Source organism: Bactrocera tryoni, chromosome 3 (assembly GCF_016617805.1).
Source record: "Bactrocera tryoni isolate S06 chromosome 3, CSIRO_BtryS06_freeze2, whole genome shotgun sequence".
Classification (NCBI taxonomy): domain Eukaryota; kingdom Metazoa; phylum Arthropoda; class Insecta; order Diptera; family Tephritidae; genus Bactrocera; species Bactrocera tryoni.
This window is the reverse complement of record NC_052501.1, coordinates 10,726,648-10,745,062: the sequence shown is the minus strand read 5'-3', so window position 1 is coordinate 10,745,062 and position 18,415 is coordinate 10,726,648. Positions and strand designations below refer to the sequence as shown.

The following is an 18,415-nucleotide window of genomic DNA, read 5'->3' as shown; positions in this document are numbered from 1 at the left end:
ATATTAAACAATTTTCAATTTATTTTACAATATTCCGAATTGTGTCGACTTGAAATGACACTACTGTATTGTTTGCAGCCCGATTATCCTTGTTTTCGATTTTGTCCCAAGGTTGTACCACCATTTCTCCAAAGATTAAATAAAGCAGGTTTCCCAAAAACAATAATGCAGCAATTATTAGAAAAATTATGTTCCACTGTGAGCGATCATTCTGCCAAAAATATAATTAACATTTAATATTTAATTCAAAATAACTTTCAACACGCTTAAAGATAACCCACCTCATCCTTAACGATCTCTGCGACAGCGATTGGGGAGATCACACCCATGCCTGTCATGACCATATTTGTCATACCCACCAACATGCCACCGAAATTCGGCGAGAGATCAATATGATTTAGCGAACTGCCCACTGCAGCCGCCGCATAAGTGGTCACAGCGACAATCAAGCACGCAATATTTGCCGAAACATGCTCTGTGCTCAGCAGCGTCATCACGACGAAAGCAGCGGCAGGTACCCATGTCGAAAGGGTGTTCATGGACTTGCGCACCAAAGCCAGTGAGCACTTGCGGACGACAAGCAAATAGTGAGCGGTGTAGGAAACCAAGTGTGACGTCACGAACATGAGGAAAAATGGCAGCGACGAGAGCATGGCATTCACATGTATCTCATAGTCATACAGACCGTTAATATATAATGGTATTTGTTGCATCAGAGTGAAGATGCTCAAACCATGACTCAACTTGACTAGGACTAAGACTAGATAAGGCACTGAAGTCAAAATGGCGCACCAAGGTGTTGCCACATTGCGTTTGGTGATGGTAGCAGCTACGCCAACTTCGTCGATGAGTGTACATTCCTTATGTGAAATATAACGGCACTTATGTGGTGACTCTGCACCAAACGCCAGCCACAACGCCGACCATATTACACCAGCTGCACCTGTTGGAAGGCAACACGACAATTACATATAAATATCATAAGCAAAGCAATTACAACAAACACACGCACCGGGCACATAAAATATCGCCATCCAACCAAGCGACGTCACTGCCAGCAAACCGCTACATAAGAAACCCAGTGCCATACCCATATCCAAGCCCGATTGTGATACGCCACCCAGCAGACTACGTTCTTTCAGTGGACACCATTTGGCGAGATGTCCATATACGGCGGGGAAAACAATGCCTTGGGTACAGCCCTGCAGCACGCGGAACGCTATAAAAGCATCGTAACCGCAGTAGACGAGCACATATGGCAGACCCAAACTAATGAGTGAGGAACCAAGCACGCAGCACAGCAGCAGCTTGACGGTGCCGTAATGACTACTCAGGTAGCCGCTGAGTAGTTGTACTGAGAAGGTGCCCCAAAATACGCTGCCCAACATGCTGGAGCGCTGGTGTGGTGTTAAGGATGCGTAGTCCTTTGATAAAGATACAATAATTTTTATTTATATCTGAAGTGTTTTATTAAAGAGGATAATTTTTTAAATCGGTAAATTATAGGTAGATTATCATTTAAATGCAAAACCCCTTATTTGACATAAAATTTGTGGAAAGATAATATCCAAAAATGTCAAAATTTTTTGCTGCTCAACGAAGGATGGACCAAATTCTCTACGGATGTGTCCAGAGTTCAGGAATATTTGATGAATATTTCCGTAAAGCATCCGCAATTCCCGCTTTGTGAAAATATTATTCAAAGCTAGTAGATAAACTTGGCCAAAAAGCATAAGCGCTGCAGCTCCTTGTGAGCTGTTCGCATATGTGATCTTTAGACAAAGTTGTTTTGGGTTATTATCCGAGGCACTTTTGTTGCTTTCATGACAATTAATTGCCGCCGAGTGGGCTGTCAGCCCTGCGTCGACGAGGCCGTACTGTAGCCACGTGTTAGCTTTTATACCTAAGGCTGTCAGGTAGGCATTCTATCTCAGATGATGTCTAATTGGGGTATGCCGCCCTTAATTGGTCATCAGAACCTTTCGAGTGAGTTCAACTATGCATAGATGACAATGAACCGTAACTGTACTTATAAAATCTTGAATTAAGCGTCGGAGGCCCTATAAAGTGTATGCTTGTATATAAAAGATCAGTATGCTGAGCTGAGTCGATTTAGCCAAGCCCGTCTGTCTGTCTATCCGTCTATCTGTATATATACGAACTAGTCCCTCAGTTTTTAAGATATCGTTTTGAAATTTTGCAAACGTCATTTTCTCTTCAAGAAGCTGCTCATTTGTCGGAACCGCCGATATCAGACCACTATAACATATAGCTGCCATACAAAATGAACGATCGAAATCAAGCTCTTATATGGAAAACTTCCTCATTTGAAATGGTATCTTCACGAAATTTGACATGGATTACTGCTTAAGATGATAATATAATCTCCGAAAAAATTGTTCAGATCAGACTACTATACCATGTAGCTTCGGTGAATTTAAAGCAAAAAAAAAATCTATTGCTAATGTTGTACTCTCAAAATCATCGACTTTTCAAACTACTTTCAATTTTCAAACAATTATTCTTCTTGTACCTACAAATTGTGGTTGAGTTGTGTTTGCTGTTTCATTTAATTTGTTAAGCACAACAATTGCCACGGACAAATTAACCCGCTGATAGAAAACCAATAGTATTGCGGTGAACATCAGCAGCACTTGGATGTAGCGCGCAGGTATTATGAATCCTGGAGTAAAAAAAAATATTATATTAATGTTACCTTAGAAAACTTTCTATTGAAACAATGAAGGCTAACAGAGACTCTCCTACAGTATTTGGCAATGTTTGTGTGCATTATATATTTACAAATATTAAAAGGTTAAAGAAGAGAGTTGATAAAAAATGTAAGACACAAGTTTTTCACAGTGTCCCCTTTGTGGAATTCCATTATACCATTTCCACGTAATTCAATAAAAAAATTTATTGTCGCTGTCAAAATAAGCTCTTTTTAACCCAATGCAACCATGCCAAAGCAAAAGCCTCGGCTGCGATAGCTTTCAGTGCCCTCAGACAATGATTTTTAATGGCCGGAATGAACTCATGACACCTTCACCGAAGCGGATTTTCCAGTTTCGAAAACACAAAAAGTCACAGAAAACCAAATCTGACTAATATGGTGACTCTTGACTAATCTGATGACTTTTGTTTCGTATTTGAGCAAAGACTCAATCGCAATGAGGCTAAAATGTGACGACGTATTATGGTGATGAGAAATTCATAAATCTTCCGTCTAAAAATCTGAAAGTTTACGACGAACTGCCTTTTGTAGGTGGGTAACGTTTCAACACGGCCAAATAGTACTCCTTACTGACCGTTCGACCCTGTGGAATGCACTATTCCACAGTAATCAGAGAAAACGATGAGAATCACCTTGAATTTCGACCGATTTTCACTTGATTTTATCGTTTTGGATCGCTTTTACAGCGTCATTCGCTATATGTTTGGACCGTCTATACATTCTATTTATAAACCCACACTTCGTCACCATTTATTATGCATTTTATGTTTGTAGGGGCCTCAAATGCGTTGTCAAAACGTTGTTGCGAAGAAATCCGACCTTTTAGTACGCGTCTTGCATTGACACACTTCATACCCAAAACATTAACCAAAATGTATTGAGACGAGCCATAAAATATTTTGAGATATTTTGATATCTTTATGAAGTCAACTTGGTTATTTTGAAAAATTAAGTTTACGATGAACTGCCTTCCGTAGGTGGCTAACGTTTCAACACGGCCAAATAGTACTACAAAATGAAAGCAAGCGAACCATTGTTGTGCTACACGAGCCGATACAACATCGTCTCCGAAAACTTCACAAATTTCATTGGTGGGTTTAGTGGCATTCTTTACTTTTTTATACAAAAATTTCAAAATATAGCGAATTTCTTCATTATTTTCACTAATTTGTGGACAGCTGTAACTTTTTTCGAACTTCCCCGAACTAAATATTTTTTTGGTTAAATGAAGCTTAAAGTCTCATCTTCCAAAACCATGTGGTATGACCCAATGTGATTGCTAGCACTGGAGATATACGACTGCAACGACATCTACTGACAAAATACGAAAATACTTTTTCGACTACCTAGTAGATAACAAAAATTTATACGATTTCTGACCGCAGTTTTTATGAACCGGGTCAGCTTAAATTTGAACAGATGGTACTTTTTCACAATTACTCATTTAGGAATCGAAGTAATATTTATTTATTTTATTTCTTAAGTATTTTTGTGCACATAACTTATTTGTATTACTAACGCCTTGATTACCATCAAAATAAAAAAAAATATCAAAATCTTCTATAGTATTTAGCACGGTCAATGGCTTTTCTAATGGAACTCTCTGCATTTGAAGGTAAACACAAAAGACTTTGGACACAAACTTGCTTCTTCCACGCATATTACCAAACTGCCAAATATTAATGCAAACAAAATTTACAGTTAAGTACCCAAAACTTTTCACTTGCCATTTTGAATTAAGTCGAACGATTTTGTCACCATTTTGCGATTATATCAGGTTCTTAATAAAATCTTCTTCAACATAATTCTAGTTAAAAGTACTTTGAAACTACACACAAATTTGCAACACCAAACTATTATGCGACTAGCCACCAACTGCCACAAATAAGCGCTTTGTTATTGTCTTCACTTGCTAAGCACTTGTGAGGAAACCGGTTCACCGTGATCGTTCTACGGAGAGTCCAAAGCTTGAGTAACTGGAAGGCAACATGAAATAGCTTAACGCACAAATGCACTGGCAGCGACGATTTATTTTTAGATGCTGCAACTTATGCCGCGACTGAATGCAGTTGCGTTGCATAAAAAGTGAATTGAAAATGAAATGTGCAGCATGCCAGCGGAGAAGCCTATAAACAGCTGTGTCCCAATTGAGAAAATTTTATATGGGAAATGCAAAAACCATAAAAAACACAATCTTTACAATGTCATTGTGTAAGCTCGCACATGTTCTTCACGACACTCGTAGGCATACTTTACAGCGCAGCGCACAAGGAGAAAATACTTGTGTTGTCAGAGCACTTAACAATTCTGTTGTAAACACTTATACTATTCAATTACTACAAATAAGCAGTTATAAAATCAAATATTAGCTGTAATGAGTCTAATTATGAGTTGTGCAATTGTTCATTCAGAAAAATGTTACGCTATGGACTTCTGTTACATATAGACAACAGCACGTGTATATTGTCATACTAAGGTTCAAGATCTGGAATATATTTTTACTATACTACTACTAATAAGACTAAATTAGAGATAGATAATATATGCATTATCATAATAAATTTAAATGTACAGCCCTTATGAATAACTAACAGTCAAATAACCGTAAGTAAACTGATGGCATACTTTTAGGCACGAATAAATAATTTTACTCCGATTTTAATTATACTTTTAGCTACTTTCCGCCTCATCTATGAATAAATATAAATAAGTAAGGAAATTTTTGCGCCTTGTAGCATTTCGGTCAAGTGAAAATACTCACAGCGCTGAAAATTTAATTTTTGTTAACCAAATGTTTTACTTAACAAATAGTGACTATTATATTAAAAAATAAATTCGCTATTTTTTTGCTTTTTCTCTTTGCGCTCTGTTCTTTCATACACAAATTCACATGTAAAAGCTAATTTATTTATTCGATTCTTCAGAAAACAAACTTAACTCGAACTAGTCCCTCTCAAATACGTGTGCGAACCATATCGGTAAAGAAATTTTCGTGGAATACTAAAACATTTAAACACAAACGTAAAAATGTTTATTTTGTTCTCTATAAGTCAATTGGTTTGTGTTTGACAGATACTTATGTTGTTACGAGGCGATAAGTTTGACTGGCGATTTTCACCATGGAAAAAAATGTATCATAGAAGTTTTTCGAAATTTTTCATTTCCAATGAAATCTCTGATGCGGAAACATTAAATTAAGGCAGAAGTATTTTAGGGAGTCGACTTTATCACGAACATTAGTATCTTAGTTGCACCAAGTATTCTGTGAAGGTCGTAAAGTCATCAAAACATGCGAGTCCACATCTTTTAACGGTCATAACTTTAAAAAAATTACAGAAAGAGGGCTTGAAAGTCTTCGATTTGGCGTCAGAGAGATAGCAGAGGATCTCAATATCTCAGTGAACTACTTACGAATAATCATTGGCGGGATTTATGATCATGACATTCAAAACTGTACAACATTCGCTCCAAAAATCAGCCAAAATCGAAAATAAATAAGTTTTGCTAAAGAAATTGGAGGCCATTCCAGTCGAGGCTTATGACAATATTGAATCAAGCGTTGTCAAGCTTCTACTGGCTGGAGAGGAGCTCATTTTGACGGCGATAATAATTATTTATACTAAATTACATGAAAATTTGCTTATATTTTGGTGTGTCTACCAATATGTACGACATAATGACCAGTCGTGGCGGCCATGTTTGTTTAAGGATTTGTATCAAATTTGGTCAGTGTGTTCAGTAAAGTTTGCCATTTCATCATGTCACTTTCATGTTGGTACAGCGATTAGATATTTTCCAAGATTATTAAAGTAAATTCACGTCTTCCGGTGGCTACTGTAAGAAGTCTTCACGCATAACCGGTCGACTTAAAGCTCCTTCTGAGCGCGCTATTTAACGCATAAATGCAAAATTCTAAAATGATTATAGTTTCTACGATAATGTGTCACCTTCCCGTCAAAGAAAAGCTTGTAGTTAAAGAAATATCGCCGCCGAACCAGTCGGTTAAACGTCATTCTGCACATTCGGGTCTCTCTCCAAAGATAACATAGCGAATTTTGTGGTTGGATTTGGCTTTCGTATGGCATTCGTATGAGATTGTGCTGGCACAAGAACTGAAACCAATAGACCATTTAAAGCACCGTAGCATTGCCGATTAAGTGCTGAAAATAATGGAAGTTAACTATGACGGTCCAGTTAAAAGCCCCCACGATTATTTTATTAAATCGTAACGCCGTCTTGTTGGAAGACCATTTATATACCTTATTGATGTGATATTGATACTTCCTAATCTCTCTTCCCTTGACTTATACCAGTTTTTTTAATAAATTATATTATGATTTTATTATAAATTACAAGTTATATTTTTTTATTATTGTTATTATAAATTATATAGTATATATTTATACAGCATCAGATTGCTATAAATCGAGATCTTCATTATTTACTGCTTATCTATAATTTTTGTTATTTTATTATATTGTGAACTTTATGATTACAACTGTTTTTCTATCGAAGACTAATCTTCGATACAATATTGCACCACATTCCCGTCTCTTTTCATTATCTGGTCACCAAAGTATCATCCAAATGATGTGACGTCCTCACGTGTTGAAAAGCTGAACACAGTATTATGTCAATGCTGGAATTAAGGGGAGTTAAAAATGTCGATTGAGTTGCTTAGCGAACTTAATGTAATGATAAAGTGTTCTTCATACCTACTCGGTTTCAAAGGGTGATCAATTTCTAGGTTCCCTGCTGTTTTGAAGAAAAAAAAACAGAAACTTCAAATGTAATGCGAAATGTTCATTATCAATCGAAAGAACATTTGTTGCCGTTTATTTTTTGAAGATTATTTGCCGCGGCTTTATTTTCAATGACTCGCTCGAGTATTCGTGATGTTTATCTTCAAGGCTTGAATCGAAGCGGGATTGTCCGCGTAGACTTTAGACTTTACATATCCCCACAGGGAAAAGTCTAAACATGTGATATCACACGACCTTGGTAGCCAATCGACCGGTCTCGAAACGTGAAATTATTTGCTCACCAAAGTGTTCTCTCAATAAATCCATTGATTGATGCGAAGTGTGGGAAGTTCCGCCGTCTTGTTGAAACCAAATGCCGCCGAGATCTCGAGCTTCAATTTCAGGCATCAAACAGTCAGTTAATATGGCGCGATAACGGTCGCCATTGACGTCCACATTCTTGTCATCATTTTTTAATAAATATGGACCAATGATTTCAACGGCCTACAAACCACACCAAACTGTTATTTGTTCTGGATGAAATGACAGCTCTTGAATCTCCTCAGGTTGCTCTTTGTTCCAAATGCGACAATGGGCCTCATTGCTAAACCAAATTAGGCTGGAAAACGTCGACGTTCTTTATAGAACGGAACTTTTCGTAATAAAGTTGAAAGGTTTGCAAACGTTGTTCAGGCGTATGTCTTGTAATCATGAAATGCAATAATGAACAAAATTAACATGACAGCTTGACATAACTCACGCGTAATGTGCCAAAAAAAGGCTATAGAAAAAGTAACTTTACTTGGATCACCCGATAGAGGAGTATAATGTCTCCGATAAGCAAACAGCAGTAGAGTCCCCTCATATAGTTCGAAACAGAAGTTCGAAAATATTGTTTCTGCTTTACTTAGCCGTTAGGAAGTAGTCGTCCTCGTCTCTGATCATAATGAGACCATTTTGAACCAGATTTTTCAAATGTCACTATTCGGTTTTTGGCGTAATTCCTTAAGTTAAAGATTTTTTAGTCTTAAAATATTCATAGTAGAAGATTTGGGCTCCAAAAATAAACTCTTTCAGACTTTTTTATGAAACTATGTTATAATAAAAGGGAATGCTCCGCTCAAATTTAGTTTACTTGAAGTTCTGCAGATTCTTGAAACAAGAAATGAAGCGACAGCCTAAAAATGCCGTTTTTTTTAATTTCTGTTTATGATGAAATTGCATTATTTTAAAATTTTTCGAGTTATAAGCGATCTTGACGCCGCTAAGACTGTGATTATCCACTGCTGTAATGATTCTGGACAGTAGATAAACCCCATAAAGATATGAAACTAGAAGATATTGTCCGTACAATGACACACGGTTGAAAAAATACCAGAAATTTTGAAAAGCAGCATTTAAAAAAAATTATTTTGGTCGTGCTTTGACTGCGAAATTTAGATTTTTGACCATAATCTAATAATCCATTGCGTGGAGTACCAAACTACAACGATTTATTTTAGTCATACAATGTGAAACTGTTAGATAAGTTTGCATTTTTGAATATTTTTTTTAATAATGATTTGTTTATCTTTCGCAATCACGAACTATTTCAGCAATACAAAGTCCAGTGACTGCAATTTAAATAGCATTCCCGACAAGCTCAATCTTATCGGAATTATAATAAAAGACTATGCCATAGAAGAAAATAGTAAACGACTTCTCTAGCTTGATAAAAATGAATTTGTTTATAAGCTGCAATTAGACAGTTGAAAGCAAATATTTGAGTTCCGTAAATACACGCATTGACAGCCGCGAGTTCAGATCAGCATTAAGAGTAGTGACTGCTACTGCAGACGTTTCACCCAGTCTACTGGTAAATTAAAAACAAATTTCATGTCACTGTTAGATTATTTTAATAACTTGGTCTAGACACACTCATTTACAACACGAGTTACATTATTTACTATTATATACATATATAGTTTATACATTATTATTATGTTAGGACTACATTCACGCCGTCTTCAGAAGATTGCATACTTCTAAAAGATCGGAAAAAAACAATAAAAACTATACAAAACCAAATATGAAATCACATATTTTCCAGAACATAGTTATTTTAAGCGTTAATCATGTTTCAGCTGCTGGTTGCCAGCACTACCATTGTCTACTCCTTCCTCGCCTGCATACGTGAGTTCGGTCTGTAGCATTTCTGCTTTCACCAACTGCACTGTGCTCTGAGTAAGCGGACTACTATTCAATTCAGATTTAGAAGCATCGTTTTGGTAACTCTCCATGTTATCACGCATCAAAAAGTCGGGTGCATCCCATGGTTGTGTTAACGCAGATCCGAATATAATATAAACCAAATTTCCAAAGAAGAAAATTGCTGCTGAAATAATGAAAACAATTTGCCAAAGCGCGCGATCGTGCTAAAAGAGAGAAGAGAGAGATAGAAAGATTAAAGTTATAATCGCACTGTGTACGCATAGCAGTACTCACCTCATCCGTTACAATGACGCCGACCAGCAGTGGCGTTACGATTGGCACAAAATTGGCAATCGTATTGACAATGCCCATCAGCACACCCGCATGATTCGGCGACAGATCGATCGTATTCAAGGTGCTGCCAATTGTAGCGCCCGCATTAAAGCCGACGTTCAAGATCATCAACACGATCGCCAGCGTCTTTTGTTCTTCGTCCAGAAAACCGATGGCGACCATTAAGCCGGCCGGTATCCACAAGGCGATCGTGTTGCACACTTTACGCAAAATCGTTAGCGTAAGCAAGCCTCTGGCCATGACGAAATCGGCGCTGAAGAGAAAAACAAAAGTCAAGCAAAACATTGCCATATATGGCAGTGCTGAGAAGAGCGCGTTACTCTTTATCTCCATATTCAATACGCCCGCCATGTAGGAGGGTATCTGCGCTTGGAGTGTTGTGTAGCCCCAAGCTTGTGCACAGCGCACCACCAGCAGACTGAGGAATGGCACCGAAGTGAAGATCGCCAACCATGGCACCGGTATATTCTGTTTATGGAAATCATCCTCACGCATCAGATCGGACTCGATATACTGACGTTCCTCAGGCGTTATGAAACGTGCCGACGGCGCATTATCATAACCAAAGAATAGCCACAATACGCACCAAACGAAGCAGGCGCCAGCCGATACGTATGATATGCCAGGCCAACCGATCGCACTGCTGGCAATGAGACCACTTACACCCATGGACATAATAATGCCGCAATCGGTGCCGCAGTGACTGATGGTGCCCAAGAAATTGCGTTCCTTTTGCGGTGACCATTTGCCCAGGTGTTGATGTATAGCCGGAAAAATCACACCCTGTGCGAGACCCATTATAATACGTATGGTGCAGTAAGCTTGCCAGCCGCCAAGTGGTATTAAAATCGGTGTCAGCACACTGCAAATGGCAGAGCAAATAGTCGAACCCAGCATTACGACCTTTGTACCGAAGCGACGGCTAAGGTAACCGCCAGGGAATTGTGTGACGACATAGCCCCAATAAAAGCTTGAAATGATGACCGATTTGTGCTTCTCATTCCAATCGTATTCCTGGAGGGAAAGTGGAGAAAAGTGGAAAATAACATTCGATTGGACTTATTATTTTTTGTGACAAAAGAAACCATAAGTCTTTTAAATAAAATTACGAGTTTTCTCTTCAATTTTGAATAAAAGATATACTATATACCAAAAGCTCCAAATAGTAGATTTCACAATTTTGTGGCTCTTCAACATTCCACCATTGATGCAAATATTAGTTCTTCGACCTAATCAAACCTAAAATAAGGTTACCTGGGTCTTGATATATAATTCCGCTCTCTTATAATCTTATATATGGATTGTAATATGCTCAGCACAATTTAACACAAACAATTAATACACTGAGAGCCGCTTACCGGAAAATTTGGATTTGTTGTATTGGCATTGGTCATAGCCACCACCGAAACGGACACATTGATACGACTAAAATAGACGACCACAATATTGAAGAATATTAGCAATGCCTGCAGATGGCGTATGCCAAACCAGGGCCCTAAAAATAATGAAAAGAAAATATAATTAAAATACTTACTTCATTCAAGTTGCCATACACAGCTTTTATTGACATAAGTTGTATGGATATATGGTATATATTAGGCGTAAGTACTCTACTACATATATATATTATTGTACTTCGCTGCTACCTGTAGTTGTGTTTGTATACGCATTTGTTAACAGTACACTCAAACACCGAAATTTGCGACACTCCATCAAGGCATGCGCGGCAATCGCGATAAGATTTTGATCACCCATACCACTGTATACATAACTGATTAATCGTGTTTTGGTTGATCCACTCATACACTTAAGCACAGGTGTAAATATTTGAATTGCTTTATAATGGTTTTACGGCAATTAGCTTATCGCTTAACTGCTGAATGAATTTATAATGCATTCAATTGAAGTTGTATTTGTTGTAGTAAATATTTGATAATACTTAATGTTGCATAGGGTGAAACAGCACTCTTATACTAATCTATAACCTATTTCCGCGAGAGATATTTTTCTGTAAAATCGTTTACGTTCTTTCATTTAGACAAACCCTATTTTTTTGCTTATTTCAGGGAACTCCGATGTCATATAATTTACTGCATGTTTTTTGTTAGTTCGATTTCGTATTGACTACTATGATTTTTATAGACTATAAAAGTACGTGACTAAGATAAGTATGCAATGAACCATATATTTTAGGCGGGAATTGTTAATTAATACAAACGTAATGGCATAATGGCAATAAGTTGAAGCCATCAAAAATGATTCAGCATCAGAGCTTCCGGTAACATTTTATTTTATGGCAGTCGTCGAAGTTAAACCATAAATATATAACCAAATATTTACTTGAAACATGAAGATTATTATATTAAATACAGTAGTCTTTATACAGTTTAATATCACGGTGAAAAAATTTCAAATCGATCTTCGAATATCAAATCCTACTAAATTGAAAAACACATAATAAATCATAGACGTGCGAGTGACATACAAAACGAACTTCCTCTACAGTGACTTCAATGTCCAGATGTGTGTGCAGCAACGTCAGGCCGATCAATCTATCTTAAAGCATGTTTGTGCTCAGCCACGTTTCCACGTAACCAAGTGTCGAAAAAGAGCGTTCAGAGCTCGCATTCGTCACAGGGAGTGTGCAAAATATGCGAAGAAAACTATGAACTATGGGGTATAGGTCTACATCGTAGTTCTTCAACGTTGTTATTAACCAAAAGGCCTTTAAATCTGTCTATAAAGCAGTCAATGAGATTTTCCATTTCTTTGGTATTCAAAGCACATATTTTTCTGGAAGCAAAAAACTCAGTTGAAATCCATCCAATCATCCAATATTTCTCTAGAAAAGCGCGTGTTCAAATCTTCACCAGAGGAATGGACGCTAAGACCCTGTAGTATTCTTCGCAAGTTCTCGCGCAGAAATTTTCGCGTTTTGATTGTCGGCCGCAGATTCTTGGTTTTTCTTCGTCAACTTTCAGTTCTGCCGCCATTTTTGTAGTGTCTCAATAAATTGATCGAAAATAATGCTCAGCTTTTTGCCTTCGATTTCGGAACGTTAAAAGCAACGTATCTATCACATTTAAAGCTTTTGCCAGATCGATCGATTCTTTCTAAAGAATCACGCTGAGTGAATGAGTTAGGGATAGAATATCACAAACGTAAAAAGTCCAAATTATAAATTCAAATTTGCTCACGGCTGCGTTACTTTTCCCGTTGATTAATTATTTTTCCAGTTGCTAATTGTTAGAGCTTCGACGAACAACGAGAATTTTGCGGCAAATTGTATAACTGCATCGTGCCGTTGAATCCATCTTGTTTCTCATAAGATTCCAGAGTAAAAAACACTCCGTGCAATGTCAGAATGCTCGATACACAATGGCTTTAGCTGTCAGCTATTGGCTTTTCTATGATGGAAAATAAAAGTGTCCCCCATTTTCCTCCTCTGAATCCGCCACTGTCTTAATTATCTGTTGTAAAGTCGTCTACACGTGAAACAGCTTTCCTCAAAAGCTAAGCGACCAATCAGACAAACAGATGCCCGGATAAAGTAATGATTTTAAGTAAAGGTGTTAAAAACTCAGAGAATCATAACAAATATGTAGAATCCGTTAAGGGATGCAAACCCCTCAACCCCTTATCTTATTAAAATGCATAAGAATCTGCCTGAAACCATAGGGCATGACATATTTTTTAAAATATGAGTAAAGTTACAAGTAACTAAGCACCGTGACTAAATTAACTGCAATAGGCTAGTTTGTAAAGAAGTGTCAGTACATATGTGTTTAATCAAAAATTAAATCACTTGCCTAGACTGAATATAAGGTTAGAGAGAGCGATTGAGATTTAGTCGTTTGTGAAAAAATTCAATTCTTTTAGATTTACGCACATATTTGTATTTGAAAAAATTCTTCAAAAATTTAAAATTCATCCGGCAATTTGAGGTACGAACGCATTTGGATGAATTTTCTGAACTTAATGTAATCGGTTACCGAAGCTTTAAAAGCATTGCTCTCGGAACGCTGTTTTCAGAAACGGCGGAAAAAAATTCTCCGAAACGGTTAGACCGATCAACTCGAAATTGTCACACGGCTTTCTCTGACATATTTATCAGGTAATGATTGCAGGAATAATAAATATATTTTGATATTAATTTTGTTTTTTTTTTCAACCATTCAGAAGTGTAAAACTATCTTTACTTGGGAAGCCGATCGCTACCTGTATTCAGCTGTCTTAATAATAGATTTTTTGGGTTTTGGTTTTGAGATAATTTGAAGCACAGAAATTGTCCTCAACACCAAACACGTTTTTCCGAGGTCTTCCTGAAGATCAGCTGCGAGATCAGTGTAATTCATAATATTTCAAAATAAATTGCCAATTATTATAATACTTCAAACTCTATAAACAGAACATATTTTTTATTTAATAAATAAAAGAATTTCAAGAAAAAATATGTATTTTGTAAATTACAAGTGAATATAACCCTTTGAGCGCATTCATTAAAACTACTTGAAAGTTATGTGAGCCTATAAAAATGACACAGTTTAATCATTTTATCAATTTGATTCAAAACAAGTAAGGAAGAGGTAAATTCGGGTGCATTCGGACATGTTACAAGAATAAAATCCAGTGAAATACCTTAAGGTGCCTAACGTCAACCAGAGGTTCGAAATCCCAGCAGTTTTATATACATATGTACGTATACCATATACAAGTATACTTGTACAACTCTTACACTGAGTGACATATTTGACAAAAGGTTGTTAAAACAAGTAAGGAAGGGCTAAGTTCGGGCGTCACCGAACATTTTATACTCTCGCATGGTAAAGTGATAATCGAGATTTCATTATCCGTCATTTACATATTTTTCAAATACCGTATTTGTGTAAAGTTTTATTCCGCTATCATCATTGGTTCCTAATGTTTATACTCGTATTATACAGAGAAGGCATCAAATGGAATTCAAAATAGCTTTATATTGGAAGAAGGCGTGGTTGTGAACCGATTTCAGCCATATTTCGTACATGTCATCAGGGTGTTAAGAAAAACATTATATACCGAATTTCATTGAAATCGGTCTAGTAGCTCCTGAGATATGCTTCTTGGTCCATAAGTGGGCGGCGCCACGCCCATTTTCAATTTTTAAAAAAAGCCTGGGTGCAGCTTCCTTCTGCCATTTCTTCCGTAAAATTTAGTGTTTCTGACGTTTTTTGTTAGTCGGTTAACGCACTTTTAGTGATTTTGAACTTAACCTTTGTATGGGAGGTGGGCGTGGTTATTATCCGATTTCTTCTATTTTTGAACTGTATATGGAAATACCTAAAAAAACGACTCTGTAGAGTTTGGTTGACATAGCTGTAGTAGTTTCCGAGATATGTACAAAAAACTTAGTAGGGGGCGGGGCCACGCCCACTTTTCCAAAAAAATTACTTCCAAATATGTCCCTCCCTAATGCGATCTTTTGTGCCAAATTTCACTTTAATATCTTTTTTTATGGCTTAGTTATGACACTTTATAGGTTTTCGGTTTCCGCCATTTTGTGGGCGTGGCAGTAGGCCGATTTTGCCCATCTTCGAACTTAACCTTCTTATGGAGCCAAGGAATACGTGTACCAAGTTTCATCATGATATCTCAATTTTTACTCAAGTTACAGCTTGCACGGACGGACGGACAGACGGACGGACGGACGGACAGACGGACGGACAGACGGACGGACAGACAGACATCCGGATTTCGACTCTACTCGTCGCCCTGATCACTTTGGTATATATAACCCTATATCTGACTCTTTTAGTTTTAGGACTTACAAACAACCGTTATGTGAACAAAACTATAATACTCTCGTTAGCAACATTGTAGCGAGAGTATAAAAAAATCGTTATATATATGTAGTATCAGTAGTTCGGGGTAGTATCGGCCCGATTTCATTTATTCTTGATGTTACTACATACTACTAATATGCCACATACTAATAAAATGTGCCCTGAGATTAATTAAAGTACCTCATATACTAGCACAAATCATATGGAGTAAAGTCAGCCGGATGTTGGAAAATTTTGATATTAGTTATAGGCAGCTAGGTCAAGTTTTCGCCCAATTTTATCCATTTTATAGACAAAGATACGCTGTAATGAGTTAAAAATACGCTCTGTGATTTTCATATGTTGCCCGATATGTGCAAAATAAGGTCAATTGAAAGTTCGCAAATCGTTAGGTAAGCTATTTGGAAGTTAAGGGAAGAATTGACAAGATTAAACACGTTGATTTGGCAGTCAGCTATATTTCAACTCGTTTTGCCATCATAATCATTTATATGTATGTTTAAATCTTATATACATCTCGCTTAGTTTTAGTTGTAAGATATAACCGTTAAGTGGCCAAAACTATTAAACTCTGTATCAACATGTTGCAAAAGTATAAAAATAGTTGGGAGCTCTTTGCAAATATATCTTTTTCTTGGTCCTGCTAATTTCACATTCATTTTTTTACTACTTCAGATAACTTTTGATTTAAAGTGATCTATAATTTTGAAACTCTAATCAATTTCTCCCACAAATATTTCCAACGCAATCTTCCTTCACCTCCTCTTGAGTTATAGTAATGTATTAGTTTCTTAATAGATATTTGATTACAACATTTGATATGTCTTAAAAATTTTCTCCAGCAGAAGGCCGCTTTTAGTTCAGGCGGAGCCTTATTAACTAATCACTTTTTTATTGAAAATTTTTGAAAAATCGGCAATCAAATTTTACCAATAATTATTTTTAAACTCTAAGCTTCACAAGCATCTCTTTCGATCATTTTTTTCAAATTTATTAGCATTAAATTATTAAATCGGCGGTAATATTTCACAATACAATTTTTCAATTTTCTGCTTTCTTAACCTTTTTGAATTTGCATTTTTCCTTTATAAATAACCATTTTTTATTAATAATTTTAATAGTTGACAACCTTTAGTTTTTTTTATGTTTTAAACAACCAGAAATTGCACCGAAGAGTCGGAAAAAAGTTTAATTCAAAACCAATTTCATTCGCACTTCACTGTTATTATATTTTATATATTACGAGTGTGACACTATTTTGTTACGCTACACAATTGCATTGCAGTACAACGATTTCACTGCCGTATTTAATGAAATTTCCCACAGAAAATCCGCGAATATACTTTTTAGTCGGGATTGATTTACTATTTACTGCAGTGGGTGTTTATAAGTACTGCGACTACTTCACTTCATTTTAACGATGCACAAATATATGATAATAAATAAATATTCAAGGTATAATAATAATTAAAATGTTCGATACTGATCGCTTTTCATGTGTCGCAGTTGTTTACTTTTCTACCTCGAACTACTGCTGTTGTCATGTCTGCTGCCGCACGCCGCCCGACACTTCAAAACAGCTTCAACAGTGAGTGTCGCTTAGTGACTGCTGTCTGGGCGCAATAAAGTGCGTAAATTTCAACTGCAATTTTGTATTAATTTTTTAATTTCACTCTTCGCATTCATTGAGCTATTGCTACACCACACATACACACACTAAAAGTCTCTCAATGGTTCGAAAATCGCCGCGGAAATTTCGAACTGTCTGCGCCGCTGGCAAGTGGTGAACTGCGTTAAATGTTCTGCATTTCTAGATTGCTCAGTCCATTGAGATATCCTTGATATAAATAAGCACACAACGGCGGGCGAGCTAATCTTATAAACAAAATAGCCGTTATAAAATATTTTATTGCCTAGAACGCTTGCGCACGCTTAAGCACAGACCGGTTGTGACTTATCACTTCATATGCACATAGTAAGTACATGCATATGTATATACACTTGTGTTGGCAAATATTTAAGCGTGCTCTCAGAGCCATATAGAGAATTAATAAAAAATATATGAAAAACTAAAATTCCATGGTTTCCCGCTGCATGCTACAGACGGTGCTGTGACTTTTGTAATTTACATAAGTAAGGTGAGGCTGAGAAAAAAATTTTCGAAAAAGTCCGCTCAACTTGAAATTTTCACCCCACCTTCTTAGATATATTGCTCAGGTAATGATTTAAGTAAAAACTTGTTTGATAATTATTTCAATTTTTGAGCGTCTCTAAGTTTTAATTTGTTTACAAAAAACAACTTTTTTTTGAAGCCTCCAATTCGTCATGTATCAAAATTTTTACAATTTTGTGGACAATAATATTTTTGAGGGTTTATGAATTTGTTGTAATTTTAAGCCGAAAATTATTCCTCACCGCTAGGCACCTTTCTTCGAAGGTCTTCCTGGAGATCGAATACTAGATCAAGTTAATCCAAAAATTTAAAAAATTATTATTAAAAATAATGTAAAATTTTTTAAATGCTCAGTTTTGTATATTTTACATTTATTATACAAAATGCCTCTTCAAAAGAA

The 18,415-nt window shown here is 36.5% G+C and overlaps 2 protein-coding genes across 3 annotated transcripts; both read right to left on the bottom strand.

The window, feature by feature from the left end:
* Window positions 1–19: 19 nt before the first annotated feature.
* LOC120772851 (sialin-like) lies at window positions 20–4,544 on the bottom strand. Its single transcript, XM_040101667.1, has 5 exons — window positions 4,462–4,544; window positions 2,538–2,683; window positions 1,013–1,424; window positions 282–943; window positions 20–211 (listed from the first exon to the last, which is right to left on the bottom strand). Exons 1-5 carry the CDS (start codon window positions 4,493–4,495, stop codon window positions 20–22), a joined length of 1,446 nt encoding a protein of 481 aa, XP_039957601.1. The 5' UTR covers window positions 4,496–4,544.
* Window positions 4,545–9,347: 4,803 nt separating this feature from the next.
* On the bottom strand, window positions 9,348–17,619 carry LOC120772765 (putative inorganic phosphate cotransporter). Of its 2 annotated transcripts, none has more exons than XM_040101539.1 (4): window positions 17,365–17,619; window positions 11,379–11,515; window positions 9,961–11,034; window positions 9,348–9,890 (listed from the first exon to the last, which is right to left on the bottom strand). In XM_040101539.1, exons 1-4 carry the CDS (start codon window positions 17,384–17,386, stop codon window positions 9,585–9,587), a joined length of 1,539 nt encoding a protein of 512 aa, XP_039957473.1. In that variant the 5' UTR covers window positions 17,387–17,619; the 3' UTR covers window positions 9,348–9,584. The 2 variants fall into 2 exon arrangements, with proteins under 2 accessions (XP_039957473.1, XP_039957474.1); XM_040101540.1 differs by lacking the exon at window positions 17,365–17,619 and adding an exon at window positions 16,905–16,920.
* Between the last annotated feature and the right edge of the window lie 796 nt (window positions 17,620–18,415).